Here is a 23,650-nt window from a genome sequence, read left to right as displayed (position 1 = left end):
ACTGTATTTCCAACACCTCCCCCCCTCCCCAAGCAGTACATCTTTACTCTTTCTAGTAGAAGAATTTTGTCTTAAGTAACTTGGAGTCTCCCACAGAGCCTAAACTGTTCCTGATACAGTGTAGTCACCAAATTAACGTGTGTGGTTTTACATAAGTGCCAAGGACCATTGAGAAGTTTGTTTTCTCTGGTACTGCCTTTGAGAAGAGATTTAAGCAGCTTCTTAAATTGTAAATTACATTCTTTTTATTAGCATTAAAAATAAATCAGCGTATTCTTTCTAGAATTGCCACTTTACAGGGTATCAGATTAAAATCAACATATTTCATATTTATACACACACACAACATGTTTGTCAGCAAGGTTCTTCTTCCTTCACATCTTCTCTGAGTAATAATGAGTTGACGTTCATTGAAACAAAGTTTTGTTGCACATAAATAGCATTGTTAATTTCTCCACGATGATGACGCCAGCATATGTTTGATTGGATCAGAGGGCACATGAGATGTGGATGACTCGGTGTATATTCACCCAAGCAGAACCATCGGAGTTGTCCTTACTAAGACAATGGGTGATTATTCATGTTAAAGACAACAGCTATTAACGGTTGCACATGGTTTTGAGATAATTGTGAGAGTGCCTAGCACAAAGCAGGTACTAAAAATGTTGCTATCTTTTATGTCTACTTGATATTTTAGTACCAAACACTGTTAATGTATTGGCCCCCAAACAGCACTTGACTAGGCCTTTCTTGTTTTTTCAGGACTACTTCCTTTTTCTTTTTTTATTTCTAGACCATTTCTATGGTGCATTGGCTGCACTCTGTGGAGTAAATTACAGGTTTTCACAGTCCCTAAAAATGTCACATGGACCAAGAACTTAGCTTACTACTAAAAATATTAATCATCTATCACTGAAGAATTTAGTGGGATTTTTGCCTTCCTCGTGCTGGATTTGTCTGTCATGTAATAGTGGGGTCATCTTAAGCTTACATTCAGCAAACATTCCCTCCCCCAAATATTTTCTCATATAAACTGATTTTTAAGCTAAGTCTCAGGCATCCTGTACATTATAATTAATTGAAATTCTCTTCATGGCATGTAGTAAAGTAATTATTTCTCTTTTTTGTTTGTTTGTTTTGTTTAATTGTAGACTGGAGTTAGCTGAATTTCTTTTTCCCCTCATGGGTCATCTCTTTCCAAGCAGTTTTTTGAAACTATAGACTGTTGTTTATTTTTCTTTGTGAATAGTAAAGCGAATTATCTCCTATTTGTTTATTTTTTATAGTACTGGAGAAAATGAAACTGGGTTTGGCCCATCAAGATGCTTGTCTCTGTAAGAAAACTACGTTAAAAGCAACCTGTTATATAAGGAAGACTTCAGACTAACAAGCACGGAAGAGAACATTTCATCTTCAAGATACCATATATCCGGAATGTGCCTCAGTTCTGTTCCCTTGGACGTTACTGCTTAAATAGGTCTTGAATGGTTTGTTTTGAAATACTGTATATAGTTATTTTCAAATGTATACATTGTTAATAAGCTAAGAAGGAAGACGCTGCTTCCAGAACCATGTACATATTATGAGAGTTCTGGAGGAAATTTATGTTGAAATAGTCAAACAATTTAGTCTTTGAGTTTAAAAGTCCTTTTTCCCTTCATCTCTTCGCATCAGGAGAGCAGTTATATGAATTTGGATTAATTCTCTGTTTTGGTATTTTGCTTTCTCTCCCTCTCATTCCCTTTCTCTGTTATTTCTTCTCCCCTTCCTCCAGTTGTTTTCTTTTCTTTTTTCTCTTGTTTCCCCCCCCCCCCAATATACAATACTTAAAATTTTACGTGTTATGGCCCATTCTTTCACACTTTGAGAATTGTGTATATTTCAAATAAGATGGTCATTTTCTGTTACTTAGAAATACCGTTTTTTTGTTTCTGTTGTCTTGTAGTTCACATTTCTCCGAGGTTGTAAGTACATATAGCAAGTCCTAAAAATATAGCTCTCTGAATAATTGTCCAAAAGGTAATATGACAGCAGCTTTTTGTATTGAGCCTAAGATATTTTTATGTGCAAGCATAAACTGTCTTTCTGCAGTCATTTTTTATGAAAACCTAGTTTTTAAGAGCATTTAAAAATAGTTCCCCTAGACTTGTTAATATAACATATCCTTTCTGATTAAAGCAAAATGATTTTTGGTCTTTTAAGACTAGACGTCCCACTAATCCATCTAGCTCTCTTGCCTCATGGAACTTTGGGGAGAAGGAAGACACACACATGAGAAGAGCAACGCGGTGGTGATTTTTGCCAGTCGATGTGTTGCACAGTCGTGCGACTTTGTTTGGAAGGTAAGTAATACCTCGTTCCTGTGGTGCTGAATAAAAAGATTGTGAAAAGGCTAAATTAAGGCAGTTTTGGAGAATGCCATTAATTACAATGTTTGCTACCGAACTCAACTCTGTGAGTTTACCTCTCCAGAGTGAGGTTTACCAGCTGGAAGGCAAGCATATATTAAGTGATGGTCGTAGAGGCAAATGGATTGTGATTTGTATAAAACATCCATGCAGATGAGAAAAATGGTAAAAATGAAAAGACCTCTGCGAATATCATAAGAGAAGCTATGCCCAAGCTAAATGGCAAGCTCCGTGCTCTTATTTTGCTTTTTCTTTGCTTTCTGTATTTACATCATTTTTTTTTCCTTAGCCGTTGGTAACCCGCCTGCATTCTTATTCTTTTAAGTCCTATTTCTATTGGTACTTTGTCCAAAAAGAATGGCCCTGTTGAGAGTGACCACTCCAGCTTTCTGAACTTTCTGAATTCCTCATTTGTAGCTCTTTAACTGGTGCTTGGTAAAGTGGGGTATTTTGGGGATAGCCGCATCTCCTTTCAGAGGTTGGCAGACCGTTTTCTGAAAAGGGCAAAGATAGTAAGTACCTTCCGCTTTGGAAAGCATATGATCGTGTTCACAGCTCCTCAACCGTGCTGGATCAGTAAATTAGCCACAGAGAATAGGTAATCAAACAGCATGGCCTGATTGGACCTCAGGCCATAATCTGCTGATCCCTGTTTGAATCAGCTGTCGGGCAGCGTGGTATCATCTGTCTTCATAAACTCCATTATACTTGGCATGGACGGTAGCATGGTTTGTATGTATAACATGCTCTATAAGTAATTTTTGGAGCAATATGAAATTGTACAAGGGCAAACACTGACAACCGGTAAGGAGGGTTGATCCTGAGTAACCTTGTATTCAGTGCAGATTCAATAGGGATTATGAGGGAGACAGCTTCCTAGGAAGGCAGGCAGGTGTCGACCGAGAATGGACAGCAGCTTTGGTTTAGCTGAGAGCGTTTTGGCTGTTGGCAGTGAGCCATCATGAGAAGAAAAGTGATACGTTGGTCTCTGTTGCTCAGAGCAAGCTCTGTGCTCCTACTGCTTTCCCCAACTCCCATTCTTTTATTGTTTAGAGTTCTGTCTTTACGATTTGTCTCTGTTTTCCTTTACTGTCATTGCATTCAGATTCTTTGTCAAGTTTTATATCTTTTCGAGCACAGTGCTTGCTTTGAGTTTAGACAAAGTATGTGTGAGGACGCATTGCCCTAATTAAAAATTGCTAGTACCGTGGTCATGTACTCTGGAGTATTCAGAGTGGATCTCTGAGCTGGAGAGACATTGTGGGCGGCAGCCACAGAAAGCGGGGCCATCAGAAAGACATCAAGTGTGGGCCACAGCCCTCAATTAAGGGATTGATGCAGCCTGATTTTTGCTAGTCTCTGTATAGAGTTGGATGTTCCCCAGCTTTTTTGTATCACAGAGTTTTCAGGTGCATATATATTGTAATAATAACAGTCAACGTGATTTACAAGGGCTTACCGTTACATGTCAGGATTGTGCTAACTGCTTCAGTGCCTTATCTCACTGTTCTGTGTAGCAGCCCTGGGAGACAGAACAGTCTCCCCATCCTTCAGAATTTTAAGGCCATTGAATCATCCGCCCACAGGAAGGCTGCAGAGTGAGAGCAGAGCTGGGATCTGAAGTTGAGTTACTCAGATTCCAGTGATCACGGGCTTGACCGTCAAATCCTCCCGGCCTCTGTTTCTCATGAGGCAGTGGTGCTAAAACTGACCCCGTGTGTGTGTGTGTGTGTGTGTGAGACTGTGGCTCGTTAGACTGGAATCTCCCCAAAACAGAGGCTGTTCTTTTTCTTACTTTTTCTCATAAACAGGATTACTGGGATCGTCAATAAATTCTAGAAATTTCTAAGAAACTGAGTTGTGTGTCATCATGCCACATAATCACATGTGCCTTGAAATAAGAGATAAGTTACTCAGCAAAAGCATACAGGGGCGAAATAAATCTGAACCATGCAACAGTTAACCCACGATCATCATGCACTTCGTGTTTTTGCGTATAGACCTGACATTGCAATTTAAAAATAAATAAATAAACCAGATTGAGACTCAGGAGGGGTTTTTTTTTGGGGGGGGGGGATAAAAGTCAAAATCAACATGAATTTTCTGTAATACAGAAAAAAATACTGGAATACTTTGATATGTTAATACATCACTATATAGAATGCATACCACCTGGATGGGATCATGGCACAGGAAAGGGACATTAGCTAAAAACTAAAATCTGAAGTGTGGACTAGTTTCAAAAAAAAAAAAAAAAAAAGATTGGAATTAGTAGTTTCAAAGTATAAAGCAGTTATACTTTGTAGAAAACCCCACAGTTCTGAGTTTGTCTAATTCCCCTCAAGAGTTGTTCATTTTTGGTAGGAACGCTTCAGCATGTGCTGTGTGCTTTTCAGAGCATCTTACCAGATGTCAGTTCATCCATTTCCTGGTGGTGGTAGCTGTCGTTACTCGGTTACTGTGTGTTTTCCAGCTTTCTTCTTTCTGAAGTTAGTTCTTGTTTGATACTTACAAAGTAGCGATTCGTAAGTGTTTTATGAAGAGGTACTTTGAAACTGTGTAAATAGCTTGTCCTTTACCGCAGTTTTACAAAGCCACCAATTTTAGCATAAACTGATTATTCTTTCCTGAATCATGTATTACTGTGGTGAAAGCCACGTAGTGATTTTTTTTTAGTTCCATTATTATTTCTACACTTGTTAGTGATCTGCGCTTGGGTAGAGCTCGCATTTCTCCATTAATTATTTATCCTTCTACTTATATTAGTATGGACTCTATGTGTTAGGTAGGTAGGTAAGTGGGGACACTGGGCGGACAGGTGGAGGAGAGGGAGGGTGGTCCAGATGGTGGCGATACGCCCACCCCCAGCATAAAGGGGCTTTACTTCCCCCAGATGAGTGCCAGCAAGAAACCGGTTAGAGCAGGGCAGCCAAGACTGTGCAGTAGCAGAAAGGACTTAACCGGACACGACCCAATGTCTGTACTGTATTATATGTGTTACAATTAACATTGCGGTATAGCCGCCATCCCCTTGGCTTTCTGTGTGTACACCACGGGTGAGGACGTGCGCAAAGGGGCCAAATGTGACTACGTTCGGGGACAAGAGCCGTCAGTCAATCAAGAGACCACCTGTAAGTGAGGGTATAAGGGAAAGAGGAGACCAGAACTGCCTCTTTTCCCCCCTTAGAGCAGCCCGCACCCTGTTCTTGGAGGCATTCTTCTCCATTTTTAAATAAATCTTTTAAAATCTTTCACTACACAACGCATCGTCTCCCGACTGTAAACATGTCTTTCGGGTATGACAAAAATCGGGCCCTTTATCTTTTGGGGTAACATGTGGACTCCTTACTTAATTTTATTATAGAATGCATTCCTGTCATCACTTATTTTGTCGGTAAAATTGCACCAAAACTGACCTGTCTTCAGCCCTGCCTGTGTCCCCTGACGTGGCCTCAATATTCTTTGAGCCCTTTCTTGCTTTTCTGGCATGAAAAGATGATCCAGGCTCATCTTACACTTTGTCTGCCCGCCCCCACCCCCCAGAGTCAGCCATTTCTCTAAGGACTCTTGGTTCTTTTTTCTGGTTCAATTTTACCATAAAACTTCCCAAATAAAGTATCTGACTTTTCTAAAATAGAAGCTATTGTAGCATCCCAGTATTGCCATTCTAAAACTCTGGAGTCTAAACGGCGGGTATAGATATAAATAAGCTCAAAATAGAGTCACTCATATCTGAATGAATCCAAGAATTGAGCTGTTTCTCCAGTTCTAAGCTTTAGGTCATCACCACCGCTATCTTCCTTGAGACCATCAGGATTAATCTTACTCTGCCCTTTATGTCTGTTTTGTTAGCACAAGAAACCCAGACCTCCCTGAGTCATCCCTCATACCCTGGCCTCTGATTCACATACGGCTTTACAACCCCCATCTCCCAAAGCTCTGGAGTTCTGGGACCATCATCAACAGAATCTGTCAAGTGTCCACTTTTAGGTACTGCACACATTTTTTTCCCCTGTTCTCTCTTTTCAAAAGAAAACAAGTAAAACCAAGAAAGTTTAAGGAATTCAGTAAAGTCAACTAAGAAATATCTCAAAGTATATCCTAAAGTCTGCAGGCCAACTGTCTACACAGCACTAAAAAATTACTGTTGTGTTCATAATCATGACCCTTTGCGAGATTACTGGTCATCAAAGAAAACCAGTGGTGTTAATTTGAAAACTGAATATTGAATGGTTAGTATAATGCCTAGCTCAGTGTGTTTCAAGTTGAGGGAGAGAATGGTTGATTCCCAGTTAACAAGAATGTTAATAGAAAAGTTCCTTCACCAACTTTTTTTTCTCCAGAAATTTTAATTTATTTATTTTACAAGCCAGATCAAGGCCCATTTGATCTCCCAAAAGGTGGGTTTCTGCATAATAGTATCAAGAATTCTACTAGCCCTCCCCTAAGTAAATGATCAAACCATTTAGACTGCAGTAACCTGAGTGTGAAGGGATTTTCTTGTTTGTTTTTGTTGTTTTGTTTGTTTGGTTTTTGGTTTTTGTGTGTGGTTTTTTATTGGTTTGGTTTTTTCTTGTTTTTGTTTTTTTTTTTTTTTTTTTTTGTATATACCAACTTTAATTTTGGTTTCAATTGTCTGGCTCTTTGATCAAACATTTTTTTTTTAAATCTAATCAAAAGAGATCTAAGTTTGAAGTTAAAAAAAAAAAAAGTGTACATAACATAAGCAGCATACAAAGCTGCATTTCCACCCCTAGGTGTTTACCCAAAAGAAATGAAAACGTGTCCACAGAAGACTTACTCCTAGCATGATTCATGATAACCGCAAAGCAGAACAACTCCAATGTCCATCCGCTGATGAATGGCCAGACAGAATCTGTATTCTCATACAACAGGACACGACTCATCGCTAAAAATGAACTACTTACTTTGCCCCAATATGGATGAATCTCAAAAGTGCTATGCTAAGTGAAAGATGCCAGACACAGAAAAGACACTTAGACTACATATTGTAAGCTTCCATGAACCAGAAAAGGTAAATTTTCAGAGGCAGAAAGCAGATCAGAGGCTGCCAGGAGCTGGGGGTGAAAATGGGAATTGAATGTTAAGGGACACTGAGGGAACTTGACGCAATGATGGAAATGTTCTAAAACGGGATTTTGGTGATGGTTGAACAGCTATATTGACTAAAAACCATAGAATTCTGTTTATGACATTTGGTGTATCTCAATAACACCAGTTTTAAGAAGAGATCTGAAGCAACTCGAAGTCCAGGGCCAGGTGACAACGGCTCTCCATGTCACAGGAACCAGGCAGATGTGGCTTGAGATACCTCGAAGAGACGCTTTCTTGGCCACGGTCACCCACGCATGTCCACCGGGACATCACCTCGGTGTCGCCACCTTCGCCTGCCCGGGAGCTGCTGCCCTGTGGTGGGGCCTCCGGTCCCCTGGCAGACGCCTGCTCTCCCGAGCCCTGGGAAACGGTCACGGTGCGCGTTTCCTGGCTTTGTCGAAAGATCAAAAGTGTAAAAGAACATCAGTAAAAACTTTTAAGGAGGGAACCAAAATAATCTAAGTTATTCAATTGTCACTCTGTTTCTTGTGTAGAAAATGGACCTTTAGGGGAAATTCAGGAACATCAACAGTAATCTAGGAGACAGTTATGATGGCTTGGATTGAGGTTTTAAAAGTGAATATGGGGTCAAGCGAACGCATTTGAAGGATGGTTTGGAAGATGGATGGATGGGACTTGACGATAGATTGGGAGGGAGGAAGAGAGGGATGAAGAGTGACTCGGGTTTCTTGCATGAGCAATGGAGTGAACTGTGGGGATGCGTATAGTAATTAAGTGCAGGTGACAGAAGAAGAAATGGGACTTTGGCGGGGGAGTGAGTTATGGGGGTGAATTTTCTGTTTAGTTTGGACACTTTGAGATAGCTGTGAGACACTCTGCTGGGGCTGTCAATTGAAGATATAGCTTCAGTATGAGTCACGGCTTCAGAAGAGGATTTGGGAAATATAATTTGGGAGTTGTCTGTTATGAGATGGTATTTAAAGAATAAAAATTGATGAAGTGCAAGTAACCCAAGATGTCCAGAACATTTTGAAAAAGAACAAATTTAGAAAGTGGGGGAGGGTATGGCTCAGTGGTAGAGTGAGTGCTTAGTAAGCACGAGGTCCTGGGTTCAATCCCCAGTCCCTCCATTTAAATAAATAAATAAACCTAATTCCTCTCCCACAAACATTTTTTTAAGAAATTAGAAGACAGAAACTTTGTGGTTTCAAAACTTACTACAAAGTTACAGTAGTCAAGATAATGTGGTATTGGCATAAGGGTAGGCACAGAGATCAACAGAATATAATTGAGAATTCAGGAATGATTTATAGTCAGTTGGTTTTTGAAGAGTGCTAAGAAAATTGAATGGCATGGAGTGGGGGTGGGAGGGAGAACAGTCTTCAGCAAATGATGCTGTGACAACTGGAGAGCCATATGCAAAAGGATGAAGTTGTAACTGTAACTCACACTATACACAAACATTAATTCAAAATGGATCATTGACCTCAACGTAAGAGCTAAGCCTTGTGACCTTGGACTAAGAGTGGCTTTTTATATATGAACCAAATCCACATGCAACCAAAGAAAAAAATAGATAAATTGAACTTTATCAAAATTAAAAACTTTTGTGCTTGAAAGTACACCATGAAGACAGTGAAAAGATAACTCACTGAAAAGGAGAACATACTTGCAAATCATGTATTTGATGATGGTCTTGTATCTAGTATATATAAAGAACACTTACAATTTAACAATAAAATGACAATTGAAAAATGGGCATTTTTTAGTCAGTGAGGAGATGCCACTTCATACCCACTAGGAAAGCTATAATAATAATAATAATTAAAAAAAAAAAAGATAGACCATAACAGTTGTTGATGGGGATGTAGAAAGATTGGAACTAATGCACTGCTGGTGTGGTTGTAAAATGTTTCAACCTGCGCTGGAAAACAGTTCAGCACTTTGTCAAAATGTTAAACACAGAGTTGCCATGTGACCTGGCAATTCTTCTCCTAGATATATCCAAGAGAAATGAAAACATATGTCCACACAACGATTTGTACACAAATGTTCATAGCAGCATTATTTCTGATAGCCAAAAAGTTGAAACAACTCATAGCCACAAACGGATGTATGAATAAACCATTGTGATATGTAATATAATGGAAATTATTCATCAATAAAAGGGAATGAAGTTCTGATAAATGTTACATTAGATGAGCCTTGGAACATGCTAAGTAAAAGAAGCCAGCTACAAAAAGGCCACGTATTATATGGTTCCATTTATATGAAATATTCAACTCTATAAAGACAGAAAACGGATTGCCAAGGGTGGGGGGAGGTGGCTGCCCAGGGATGGGGGAAGGAGGGGATGAGGAGTGAGTGCTTAATGAGTAGACATTTCTTTTAATATTCTAAAATTATGTAGTGGCCATGGTGGGACAGCTCTGTGAGTGTTATGGTATGTGAATTACTTCTTAATAGAGCTGTTATTAAAAAGTTGGTGAGATCATGTAGGGAGAAAATATTTTTAAAAAGATAACAGAGGGTGGGTACCTAAGACTGACATGTGAGAAACGTCTATGTTTGGAGGTTGAATGGGGCAGAAGGAGCAGGCAAAAGAGACAGATGAAATGGCCAGAGAAGTAGGAGAGCACATGAGTGTGTACATACAAGTCAATTAGGAGAGTGACTCAAAACCCAAGCGGTGGTCAACAAGAATGTTAGTGAGAGACAAGGATGTGGAATGAGAAAATGGCCATTGTGTTTGGTAAAGTAGCATTATCTCCTATTTCCTGTCAGCCTGTGTTTCTTGGAAGCAGGTGGATAAGATCATCAATTTGTGTGGAACAGTAGAAGCAGAGAGGGCTGGAGTGGGTTGTAGAGTGAACGGTACGCACAGAACTGGAGACAATCATCGCAGGCAACGCTCTCCTGACTATTAAAGGAGCAGATGCATGAGGGGACAGAGAGGATGCTGGGTAAACGGATTTTCTAACATAGACAATAACGGAGCCTTAAGATGATGGTGACATTTCACAAGGAAGACTGATAATGCAAAGGAGGCTGGAGTGAAATCTCCAAGAAGGTGAGAAAACATCATCCCAGGGACAGGTGGGGACATTTGTAAGAGGAGGAGGGAAGAAGCCATGACAAGGTTGATAAATTTGGTGGATTTTTGATTTGAATTTTTAATTTTTCAGTCGAATAGGTTATTATTTGAGAGGGATGGAGGAACAGTCTAGGAGGTTTGAAGGGAGACATTATAAAGTGAAATGATTGCCACAATGAGGTTAGTTATCCTATCCAGCACCTCACATGGTTACAATCTGTGTGTGTGTGATGAGGATTTTTAACACCTACTCTCTTAACAGATTTCAGATATACAATACAGTATGGTGAACCGAGGTCACCGTGTGCATTCCCAGAGCTCATTCATCTTATAACTGGAAGTTTGCATCCTTCGATCATTTTCACCCACTCCCCTTTCTCTGGCAACCACCACCCATCTACTCCCTAACTCCACGAGTTCATTTTTTGTAGATTCTGCATGTAAGGATAACCATACAATATTTGGCTTTCTGCATCTTATTTCACTTGCTTAATGCCCTCAAGGTCCATCGATATTGTTACGGAAGGCAAAATTCCCTTATTTATAGCTGAATAATATTCCATTGTGTGTGTGTGTGTGTGTGTGTGTGTGTGTGTGTGTGTCACATATCACATTTCTTCATACATTCATCCATCCATGGACACAGTTTGTTTCCATTTCTTGGCTACAAGATAGTAGTTTCATTTGCTTTGGACATATACCCAAAGTAGCTTTGCACAAATATCCAAAGTAGCTTTGCTGGATCATATGGAATTTCTACTTTTAATTTGTTAAGGAAACTCTCTAATGTTTTCCTTAGTGGTTGTACCAATTTACAGTCCTACCAACAGTGTACGAGTGTTCCCTTTTCTCCACCTTCTTGCCAACACTTATCTCTTGTCCATTTGATAATGACCATTCTGACAGGTGCAAGGTGGTATCTCATTGTGATTTTGATTCGCATTTCCCTGATGATTAGTGATGCTGACCATCTTTTTTCACGTACCTGTTGTTGGCCTGTTACCTAAGCTCCTCAAAGAGTAGTGTGAGTACAGGAGAGTGGGTAGATTGTGGAAGCTGTGGAGTCAATGCATTGGAGGTCCCTGAGAGATTTTAAATGTTCTAGTGGGCATGGGTAAGCAGGTGAGCTAGAAGAGTAGGTGATAATATTTATGGACTGGGATGTTTGAAGCCAGTATTTTAGAGACAATGGACTTTTGGGTGTTGACATTTCCTATGTAGGATGGAGCAGTGTAAGTGCATAGCTAAGAAAGCATTGAGGAAAAAAGAATAAAAATTATTCAATTGAGAGGCCTGGGCATTGGAATGGACTGTGTGCATATGGAAAACAGTGAGATGATGGCCACCTTAAGCTACTAATGATGGAGGAGGCCTTCTCTCTCAAAATCTACTTAATGGTGGACCCCAAAGGGGCCTGAACAGAGAGCCACGTGCAGCACCTTTGTCTAAAGAAAACTGGTGTCGCCATTTGCACATTGGAAATACTGTTTGGTGGTTACATCTACGTGTGTACCAAGGGTCTTTTGTGCAGTCTCACTGAAGACTTAGAAAATCTTGAAGGCTTTCTTTCTGGGATGTTTTTAATAATCCCTGTCTGAAAAAGGACACCATTATTCTGTGATCCTCTCTAGTTCTATATTTTTCCAATTCATTCATTTGACAGATTTTTAGTCCTTGCATTGCATCCTCTGTGGAGAATGTGTTAGCACTGCTCCTGGTAGGATAAATTGTACAGTGGTGCACCGTGTAATGAGGTACTCTTTTCTTTCTTTTTTTTTTTTTTTTTTTGATCAGTTACTATTTATCATTCACATGATTCTGCTGTGTTGGTTAAGTCTGAGGTTTGGGTATCTGTCGATGCTTCACACCTCATCATTAGGAACTGAAAGTAAGCAGAACTTTCTGGAAGTGTTGCCATCACCATGCCTGGCCGTATTCAGTATACAGATTACTTTTGTAGTTATTTTATCTCATTGTTTGGTTTGATGTGTGTGATTTCTTTGCCTTACAGACTTTGACATTTTCCTGGACTAAGAACGCCTTGGGGTGACAAACCTCATGATGGTCTTGTCCTGGGATATGTGTCACTGGAGGATACAGAATCGAAAGATTTTCCAAATCTGGTGTCAGGAACTTATTACTGGAACTGTTTTCCCTGATTCAATGAAATCAGCCTCACTGAGCGCATCTCCGAGTTCTCCTCCAGGTGGGACGAGCTGCTTAGGATTGTGGAAACACAGATTCGTTCAGTTTGGCACATGGGACAGTCTGAAAGCTGCCTTTGATGGTTAAAAATCCCGTTGTCTTTTTCAGCCATTTTAAACTTTACTTCAGCCTTCTCACAGTTCACATGTTCAACCAGGGAAGCCGACCCTTTTCAGTATTTCAGTCAATCAAATATCAGCTCGGTTCAAGGTTAAAGCCAATCCAATTTTTTTGGCACATACTACAGAATCATGCTTAGCAGTGAGATTCAATCTGTGGTTCATTCAACTTCTTTCATAACCTCATTTTGCAACCCCACTCCTGGGCTCTCTAATAAAAAGCAAACAAGTTGTAAATATGTTTATACATATGTTACCTTTGTGCCTGTGTCCTAAATCTCTTTTGGACTTCAAAAAAAATGTTTACATTGCTTTTGAGGGGGATATTTTTGATAAAGAAGGCCACCCTCTCAGCCTCCGCATTCTTACCATTTTCCTAAAGTTAACTCTCAGATTTCCCCCCTCTACATATCTCTGCTTAGTTGAGAATACTTAATGGTGATTAAAAATGAATGCTGACGTTGAAATTTATCATGTTACTACAGCATTTCCACAGATCTTTCCATAGAACTTATCTTGAACTTATCAGTGGGATTTTAAATTTTTAAAGTTACAAGCAACTTGGATCTGGAGAATAAATTAAGCACCGGGCTAAATAATTTTGCTCATATTTCTTACAGTTGTGAATCTTCAATCTCTTTGCACATTAATTGACCTTTCCACTGTTTTCCATGAAATGCAGGGTAGAATGATTATTGTTAGGGAAAATCCTTTTAAAGCACTATTTTCTTTTTATAAGGTTTTTATAGAATGGCAAGTGATTTTAAAAAGCTAACAAATTCATCTTTTATGACCCATAATTGCAATGCTTGAAACCATAAAAATGACTAGAAATCATGGAGTCCAACCTGTGTATTTTATGGAAGAAACTGAAGCCCAGTGAAATGAACTGAGTGCTCCAAGTCACAGGGGAATTTGCGTGAGTCTGAGACCATGTGCTGGCTTCCCGGTTCCCCAACCAGCTGCTGCGCCCCAGGGTGGTGCAGGCCCTTCCCTAGGCTGGTCGGTTCCCTGATGATGGATGAAGATTCCACTTCCTCATCCATAAAATAAAGGGATTGAGTTAAACTCTAAGGTTTTAGCCTGGCTCGAAAACAAGTTGACTGAAGTCTCCAAATTTAATAAGTATTATCAGTGGCAGGAGGAGAATGTGTGAAATGTGTAAAACTCACATTTTAGTCATGTTTTTCTCTCCCAAATAATAATAATACATAAAATTCTCTATGTTTTGTACCATTCTGTGCAGATTTAGGGGACCTTTCAGTCATGGTGCACAGCATCCCCAGCAGCAGAGGTGGCTATGTGTCAACCTGCCCTGATCATAAGACCCAGACATGTCATATATATATATATGACACATATATATGTGTGTGTGTGTGTTATATGTCACATATATATATATATATATAGTGTCATATATGTGTTTTATATATATATATATGGTTTTATGTGCTGTCACTGGGAGAGACAGTTAACTCTTTCCTTTGGGGTTACTGGCTGGGACGACACAAGCCTGGAGCTATGTGTAGATCTGCAGTCCCAACCTTGCAGGCCCAACCCCGGACCACAGTCTCTTGGCCTGAAGGAAATCTGACTGGAGGAGGAGAAATAAAAGGCAAATGAGAGAAAGGGAAGGAGAGGAGGAGGGAGAGAGGGAAAGGAAAGGGAGAAAATACGAGAAAAGAGAGAGAGAAAGAGAGAGAATCATTTGAACCCCTGGATTTATCTATGCCAGAAGTATCTTCCCAATTGCTTGAAGCCATGGATCATGCCTTTTTTGCTTAAGCTAATTTGAATTGGTTTTCTGTCTCCTTTATCTGAGAGACTCCTGACTAATGTAATTATACCCAATATAGGGGAATTGAAACTGGGTCAGGAAAACAGCTTCAAAACAAAAAATCCCAAGAATAGTGGATAATATTAGATGTGATCCGTAGTTATTTCCATTTACTTATTCCTTTGCTGAGCACTTTTCAGCTGCAAAGGACCCTAACCTGTGGGAATTAATCTTGAGAACAGGAAAAAAAAAAAATGAAGAACAGAATGCGATGAGACCAATATCCTAACCTCAAGACACGTGGTCTACAGGAGGGGGAAAATGATGTCAAATGGGGGACCTGGGGAAGGCCCCCTAGAGAAGGTGAGGACCCACGGGGACACAGGTTCCAAATGATTTGGGCTGAAAGAAATTTTGTTGAAATGAAAATCGGTGAAAATAAAACAAAGCAAAACAAAACAAAACCCTTTGGCTGGGATTTTCTAGTATCAGTGACTGGGACGCACTATGGGGTAGTTTGGTGACTGTTAAAAAGGGCTTTTAGCATTTTCTTTCTCCTCAGAGTTTGAGTAGTTTTCTTCTTTTTTGCTTTTAAAATATTTCTTACAAAGTGCTGTTTATAATGGAGAAAAATTGGTATGATAGAGTTGTCCAACAACTGATGGGTTTTAAATAAATTTAATAGGTCACAAAAAATACTGAATTTCATGTTTTGAAGAAAATAATACACATGCATATTGAATAATCTAAAAGGAGATACTCATCAGTGTATTACCAGCAGGTGACTCTGGGTGGGTGGGCATCTTGGCTGTTCTTTATATTATTTTGCTTGTCTGCATTTTCTGATATGCTTGTAATGATCATGTAAGCTCAGGGTTTGGTTTGGTTTTGTTTAATTGAAGTATAGTCAGTTTACAATGTTGTGCTAATTTCTGGTATACAGCATAGTGATTCAGATATATATATCTCCACATTCTTTTTATTATAGGTTATTACAAGATATTGAATTTAGTTCTTTGTGCTATACAACTAGGACTTTGTTGTTTATCTCTTTTATATACAGTAGTTAGTATCTACAAATCCTGAATTCCCAATTTATCCCTCCACCCCGACCCTTGGCAACCATAAGTTTGTTTTCTATGTCTGTGAGTCTGTTTCTGTTTTGTAAAGAAGTTCATTTGTGTCATTTCTTTTAGATTCCATATATAAGTGATATCGTATGGTATTTTTTCATTCTCTTTCTGGCTTACTTCACTTGATATGACAATCTTCAAGTCCATCCATGTTACTGCAAATGTATCCTCATGTTTTTAATAAGAAAATTATGAGAAACATAAGCATTAAAAAATATAAAATATAAAAATGGAAGAAAACTGACCACAACCAACATAGCAAGTAGGAATGAAACTGAGCAGGTCCCTGTGGGGCCCTTCTCGATAGAAAAGCCTTTCTATGTCCCCCATTTCTTGTTTGTAGGAAATAGGCTTCTTTCAGACCTTTCTGAAGACCAAAGGGCAGATGCAAACAGTTGCTAATCAAGGAAGCAAGGGAATGCAGAAACAAAAGAGAAGCAATCAAGAAACAATAGTGATTAAAGCAGAGTCCCAGGTTTCTACTCAAGGAATATACATAAATAATACCTTTCTTCTACAGGAACTAAGGCCCCCACCCAGGGGGAGGGCTGTACCTTCAGGCTGAGCACAGGATTCCTGCACCACCCTGGTACCTCACCACCTACCAATTAGAAGAAAATCTACACACACTGGATGATTCTGACCCCCTCCCCAAATGATTCTCCTTTTAAAACTTCCATGGTCGAGCAAAATCTTTGGAGTTTGTTTTTGGACGTGAGTCTGCCTTCTCCCCAGGCTGCTGATCTGAATAAAGCAAACTTTCCTTTCCAACCAACACTTGCCTTTCGAGCATTGGCCTTCAAGGTGAGAGCAGCTGAATCTGAGTTTGGTAACAGGAAAAGCTGGGTTCGTGAAGGGGAAAGGGGCATCTTGACAGGAAGTGGAAGTGGCACAAGCAGAGATCTGGCACCAGGAGGAGGGCACCTTGTACTGGGTGTTTAGGAGGAAGAAGAAGCAATGAGTAGGGCTTTTTCTGTTGTACCTGTTTTGGATCATCAGTATCTTAAATAGTAAAACAAATTTTATTTTGAAAGGAAAATTAAATTAAGAGATATCGGTAAAAAGGCATTGCCTTGGGCTAAGAAAATAAAACTATTGAAAAACCAAAAATCAACTATATTTCAATTAAAAATATATATGTATAGTTGATTTTTAAAGTCTATTTCAACGTCTATGGTTGACTTGGACCTCAAATATGTTAACGACAAGTGAGTACACTTGAGACAGGGGAAGGTATGATGATGTCATCGAGTCTACAAGAAAGGGTCATAAACTGGGGTGAACATTACCCCCTTGAGTGGAGGCCACTGTCTTTGTCACCTTGCTCTTGACTTTGAGATAAATACAAAACAAAGCAACAATTTGAAACAAATTATTTAGAATGAGAGACCGAAAGAGAAAAAAAAAAAAGCCAACAATGAAAAGGGAGGAGGAACTGCCAAGAATCATGTAGGACAATAGGTATCAATTGTCCTGTCTTCAGGTACTTACAGAATTACTTGGGTCACTGGAGACGCATTTCTCTTTGAATGTGACTGATGGAAGGGCTCAGAAAGCAAGAGTTACCAGAAGTTTGAGACTCTAAATAAACTGCTTAATGTTGCTGAATACAGGGAAGAAACAAAACAGAACAGAACAACCAAGACATATTTTGAACTTGCTTCTTAGGAAGTTCAAATAAAGAAAAAAGACGAAGTAGAAGTGACAACTTTCTGTGGACTGAATCAGAACACGCTTACAGTGATGGGATGAATTGAAATCTTGATAATGAAGTTCTTTATGGGAGATTGAAAAAAAAAACAGGAAAATTAAAAGCTGACAACATTAGAACAGACATTGAATGTATATCCTTTAGAACTGGTGATTAGGGAAACCTTGTTTTAAAATCTCCGTGTTATCTGTCAATGGTAGAGTTTCATAAAGAGTTTGCTTGGGGGTGGCTTCTCTAACTGTGGGTTAGGAAGGACATAAGAGTGCTTAATTTAAGATAAAACAGAATTTGAGATGCAAAAGTTTTAAGTGAAGTGTCTGTGCTATCACACTACACATTAAGATACTGTAACTTCTTAGCACTGCATGATAACATAGTCAGGACAAAGGCACGCTAAGTTGGGCAGTTAACAAAGTTGGAACCTATGTAACTCTTCTTTGGGACCCAGACCCCGCTTCCTCCAGCTGCCGCCTCACACCTTCCTTTTCCGTGACTCAGACTTAAGTCCAGGCCCTTATGTTAGAGCAGACAGATAGCTAGATGTGAGCAGAGAAAGGGGGACACAGGCCAGATGACAGGAATAGGCAGAAAAAGGAGGGGCACAGGCCAAATGGCAAGACCCTACATCATGTAAACAACAGGGGTCCTGGGACAGACAGAGAAAAGCAGGAACGTCTGGGCTGATAAGCAATCACACACTTTGGGGTGACAAGTGGCCTGGGGGCAGGCAAAGAAAGGGAGTAAAAGGCAGGAATCTCCAGTGTCTGCATGTAACCTTTTGCTCATTATGCTCTTATTTCAATAAAATTAGCCTTGCAGATCAGAAGTACCCATCATGTACTGACACCATGACACTTCCGATCCAGACTAAGTAAGGACAAAACTCCCTTCTGCCTTCAGGAAGGTGGAGTTGGGATAAAAATCAGGAAATACAACCCCAAACCCTTCCCTCCCCAGTGAATATTCCACCCATTCATTTTTACAACCTATGTAACCAACTTGCCAAAGAAACTCAGGGCAGCCGCTCACCTGAGCCTGCCCGCCCTCCCCTTAAGAGTGTACTATTCATCCTTTCATAAATCCCCACTTCTTGACCTCCATGTGTGTCTCTGAATTCTTTCTGGAACGGGACAAGAACCTAATGGCCACCAACACGTGTACCTGTGTCTACTGTTGGGGACAACGTCTGCCCCGCTTATTTGCCCTCTTCAGACACTGTCAGGTGAGACGCTGTTTTTGGCAAGGGACACCCATGGTCAGGCCCCGCTCAGTGCAATTCAACACATCAGGTTCTTGGCTGGCCGCCCAGAGACTCTGACTCCGCAACAGAAAATCTCCACGAGGTGCAGACAAGAATGCTGTAGCTCAGACGTCCATGGTCATATTCTGAGTATTTGTTCAGATCGAGCTGCAGTTGTTTGCTGCTGTCAGGGGTTATTAAGACATTGTTAGCTTGGTTAGCTTGGTTTCTCTTTTCTCTAAAGCAGATCAGGACCCCCCACCCCCCGACCTTGCTTTCTCACGCTTTCCTCTGCCCATCGTGTCTCACAAGACAAAGTGCTGGACTCACGGCTTTCATCTCCTTTCTCCCCGAGGTGCCTGATTCAAACCTCCCATCTGGTTGCTGCATCTGTGGCCAGTGCACTCCTGCACCCTCAGGCAGAGACACCCCATCGTGACACTCTTAAGTATTTTGTTCTTTCATGCCCATCGAAACCTCAGATCTGGTGGTGAGGTGGGGACCAAACAGCTGAAATCCCTGTGTAACAATACGTAGAGAGATTCTCCCATTCAGCCAAAGGATTTGTTGCAAATGACAGAATTTACACTCTCTGCAGCAAACTGCCTACACCTCACTGTGCGTAACTGATATGTAAGAAATTATAAAGGGTGCTTAGTGGAATGGGTGGGCACCTTTACCGACACGGCTGATGGAGCAGTGTTGGATGTGTTTAGATTATTCTCCTTTGCTAAGCTCATGGTGCTCTTATCACACTGGTTGTTGCTTTAGGATCTTGTGCCCTTGCTAAAAACGCAGCTCTTAAGCGCTGATTTTCTCGGTTCATTTCTGAGGTTTTGCTCCCTTCTCTGTGCTTTGCAGAGCGCTGGCTGTGATGCTAGAGTGAAGGGTGTTTCTTTCTCCCTTCCCCTCCCTCCCTCCGTTCCCCCCACCCAGGTCCTTCCCTCCCTTTCTCCCTCAGTTCTGCAGTTGTGTTATCTTTGCTGTGATAGTCACTCTCTGATAGTCTGATGTAGACGAGAACCCACAGCGGTTGAAGGGGACAGTGGGAGGGATTGTTACCCACCTTGTCTCTATACGTCTGCTACCCCATCTTGCTAAAGTAGGGTTCTGACCCTCCATGGTAGAGAAATGGGGAGGGAGCATGGGGGGAAGGCTGGGAAGTTGTTAATTGAATGGACCTGCCCCGGGAGAGCTTTGGGGGGCGTTGGGTCCTGTGGGTGTTTCAGGGTGTCTGTCTCAGGTGCGTCCTTACTGACCTCCTCACAGAGCCCACGATACCAGTCACACTCCAGCCTCGCCCTTGGCCCTTCTTTTCTGGGATTTAACGTGGCTCCAGGCCAGCTCCCTCACCTGTTTGGACCACATCTGGTCCATGAGAAACTCTCCTGCCTCCTTTGCCCCAACAAAGCAGCGACTCTCTCCCTCCAAAGCTGTGCACTGGCCATCTCTGGTCCTCTGAGCTTCCTGGACCAGAGTCAGACGCCAGGCCACTGAGCCCTCTCCTCACTGCAGGGCACCCATAGGGTTTTTACTTGCAGTTTCTCCTCCTTAGTGCTCAGACACTGGGCTGGACCACGGGAGAAATACAGCTGGGTTCAGAATCTCTTCTTCCTTTCAATCCTGAGTGAATGTCTTTGAACGAAGAGTTTCTTCCCTCCCCTTTTCCTTAGACTGTATTTCCCCTGAGAAGGGCATTCCAGAGACCCTAGGGACATGTAAAAATGGGGATAATAATGGTTCCTACTTCACAGGGTTATGCGAAGGTTAAATGAGTTAATGTGTGCAAAGCACTTAGAACAGACTCCAGCCCGTAGTAATTGCCATGTAAGTCTCAGCTGTTATCATAATTACAGTGCCGTGGAGATGAACCCTCCAGTTCATCCTCTGGTTCTGTGGGCGTGAGGCAGAGGGGTGCAGGTAGAGGCGGGGGAAAAAGGCAAGGATTAGTCTTGAACAGGAAGGAGACGTGGGACTCAGAGAGGGAAATACGTACATTAGGTTTATTAACTGGACAAGAAGTAGCTGATTAAAAATAGTATTACTGACATTTCTTTGAGCTTGGCTTCATGAAGAGGAAATGTTGAACAGCTGGACAGTGAAATATTAAAATGATTAGCATTTAAAAGAATTATTATGAAAATTATTATTAGCATTAAAATTATTATTAGCATGAAAATTATTATCATTAGAAATACTAGCATTTGGCTAGGTTGGAAGAAAGAGTTGATGTTTACTGCCTTCACTGCCTTGTTAGATACATATAGCTGAGGTGGGAAGCCCCAGGCAAAGATCAGCAGGACCCCCAGGCAGGGCCACTACTTTCCTGCCAGCACCATCTGGTTTCCTGGCCCGGCAGCATTATCTCGCTTTTGTGCCTCTATAAAACGGCTTGCTTCTAGGAAAGCAGAACTTACCCCTAAGATTCTATTGTTTCCCTGAGCTCACTCATGATTGGTCCATTTGTAACACTTATTTGCATGAAACTCACTCCTGATTGGTCCACTTCTAAAAAGCTCTTTCCTGTTTGGTCAACTTTGTTACACCTTATTTGCATACGATGTTGCAAAGCTTAGACTGCCAGCTTATAAAAGCCTGTGTAAACCCACAGACAGGGTCCAGAGCTTGGGGTGTTAACGCCTCTGGGCCCGTGATGTAATAAACCTGAGTTCTCCAACCCTCAGAGTGCTGCTTGGTCTCTCGCCAGGATCCAGGTTGCTGTCACAACTGAGCTGTAACACACTTGCTGCAACACAGTAATTAATCCTTTATTTAGTGAATCTGGTGAACTTTAAGAATCCCAGTTTATGCCACAACAGTGTCTAAATGATGGAGATTTCAAAAGGATTCTGAAACCCAATAGACATTAAGATGCCAACCTGTTAGCCTATAGGCTGTCCATACACACCTGCTAGCAGTTGAGCTATTGTCCACTTTAGTCCTTAAGCTGTTGTTGTGTTCTGGGTTCTCAGGCCACTGAGAGGTGCAGGGTACGCAAACACAGCCCAGGTCATTCAGCAAAAGTCCCACCATGCTTTAGGAGTCCTGTGTTTTCCCAATTTTTGTAAGATTAGCACATTCTTTACAAAGAGAGAAAACACCCCTCCAACCGGAACTAACAAGCCCTGTGATGGCTGTTGCCCCGTCCTGTTCCTTCTGCTCACCTGCCCGCCTGGCTTCTCCCCAGCCTCTGCTGGCCTCCCTGTCTGCCAGCATCCAGAGCCCGGCTGACCAGCTCAGCCTGTACGTGGTCGTTCAGATCCCGCAAGCTCTGTCTCCTCTCTCCCAGCAGCTGCATGTAAAACACGGCTGTTCTGCACGTTTTAATTTAGCCACATTGATTTCCATTGATGTCTTGTCAGGTACTCTGAAGCCCACAGCCTCATCAGCCACACGGGGCAGATCAGAGACGGGCCCTCTGGTCTTTTGACCCTGATTATTCTTTCTCTTTATTCTGATTTTTCTCTTAGCATTATAGAATTATGTGGCCAAGGGAAGCCTGGGGGAGGGGGAAGGGAGGAGGGAGTAAGAGGTCAGTGCTCACAAGAACAAAAGAACTGCAAATCAGGACCTCTCTCCACAAGCACCTTCCTTTTCAGAGCCAGTGCGGACCCATCCATCATCTCCCAGGATTCCCAGCGCAGGGCGGGCTTGGGCCAAGTGAGCGGTGCCTGGGCCCCCTCTGCGCAGTCGTCCTGCCTTCCTCCAGTGGACCCTCCCACTGCCTTTGGGGGCTTCACATCCCACATATTTATTACAGGGATAAAAAGGAGTCTTTGATGGAGCCCCTGGCTGGAGAGCAGCAGGTGGCCCCGGGCTGCTGCTGCAGGCTGGCCTCTCGGCAAATGTTTGACCAGGTTTATTTTGTCCTTGTTCTCATTTTGTTTGGGTATTTCTGGTTGCTGCTTTACTGAACACATCCAGAGATGACATGTGCCCTAACTACATTTCCTGAGTACTTTTGACAATTCTGATAATCTATTGGTTTTCAAAATTCAAGTCCTGGCATTGCAAGTTCCTCTAATATTTGAGTCTGGTTTGTACATGAAGGTGGGTCGGGACTGGAGGGCCTATGAATAATATATGCAATTTGTGACCATCTGTGGAGCTGAAAATAAATTAGATTGTGTGTGTGTGTGTCTGTGTGTGTGTATAAAATCTCTGAATTTGCATCCTGTTTTCAGAATTTAGAGTTTTAAGTGTAAGTTGGTGTCTTTATCTGACCTGTCAACATTACAGATGATACTGTATATTTATAAATATATTTGCATATCTTTTATCAGATGGATGTTCTTAGATGATTTAATGCTCCAGTTTATATTTGGAAAATAAATTAATAAATGAAATGAAGGAGGAAAGCTCAGGGGATTTGACTCAATGCCTAGTCCTAAACTCCTCTTGCACTTGGGATGTGTGACCTTTGAGGGGGTCAAAGCAGGATGTAGGCAGATTAGGGAAATAGGAGCCCTCCCATCTCTTTCTCTTTTGTGACTGCCCACCTGCAGACGTGCAGTGTATCCTAATTCAGAGGTTTATTGTGGACCCTGCAGCTCACTGGTCATCATGTAAAATGTACCTCCCTTCTGTTGAGCTTTAAATGGACAGCCTTTTTTTTTTTTTAATTTTTTTAACTTTTTTTCTTTACTGAGTTATAGTCAGTTTACAATAAATGGACAGTCTTGAAGACCCAAAGTATCCAAGTTAAAAAAAAGTGGAGTTCCTTAAGAACTTCCATAGCAAAAGCAAGCCTGGTTGAAAAAGTCCTTTTACATATGTTATCTCACTCCAATTTGTCTTTCACAGCTACAGAAGCCCTATTTATAAGGATGGATTGCATTATGTATGTTTTACAGATGATAAAACTGATATTCAAAGAGCTAAGACATT

The 23,650-nt window shown here is 41.2% G+C and overlaps 1 protein-coding gene and 1 non-coding gene across 4 annotated transcripts in view; both read left to right on the top strand.

The window, feature by feature from the left end:
* PIK3C3 (phosphatidylinositol 3-kinase catalytic subunit type 3) overlaps positions 1-4,261 on the top strand; it is a 116,675-nt gene extending 112,414 nt beyond the window's left edge. Inside the window, exons 25-26 of one of the 3 annotated variants that reach the window (XR_010378653.1) lie at positions 1,287-1,477; positions 2,203-4,261. Coding sequence is in view for 1 of the 3 variants with exons in the window: in XM_010975489.3 (XP_010973791.2) it covers positions 1,287-1,301 (15 nt within the window). In the remaining 2 variants the exon portion in view is untranslated. Of the gene's footprint in view, positions 1-1,286 lie in introns of all 3 variants that reach the window. The other 2 variants (XR_010378652.1, XM_010975489.3) reach the window with 2 other exon arrangements.
* A 4,280-nt stretch (positions 4,262-8,541) lies between these two features.
* On the top strand, positions 8,542-8,614 carry TRNAT-AGU (transfer RNA threonine (anticodon AGU)). The gene has a single exon. It is a non-coding gene; the product is annotated as a tRNA-Thr (tRNA).
* Positions 8,615-23,650: the final 15,036 nt, after the last annotated feature.

Source organism: Camelus dromedarius, chromosome 32 (genome assembly GCF_036321535.1).
Source record: "Camelus dromedarius isolate mCamDro1 chromosome 32, mCamDro1.pat, whole genome shotgun sequence".
NCBI classification, from domain to species: domain Eukaryota; kingdom Metazoa; phylum Chordata; class Mammalia; order Artiodactyla; family Camelidae; genus Camelus; species Camelus dromedarius.
Note: the sequence above shows the minus strand (reverse complement) of the source record. Positions and strands in the feature narration are given on the sequence as shown.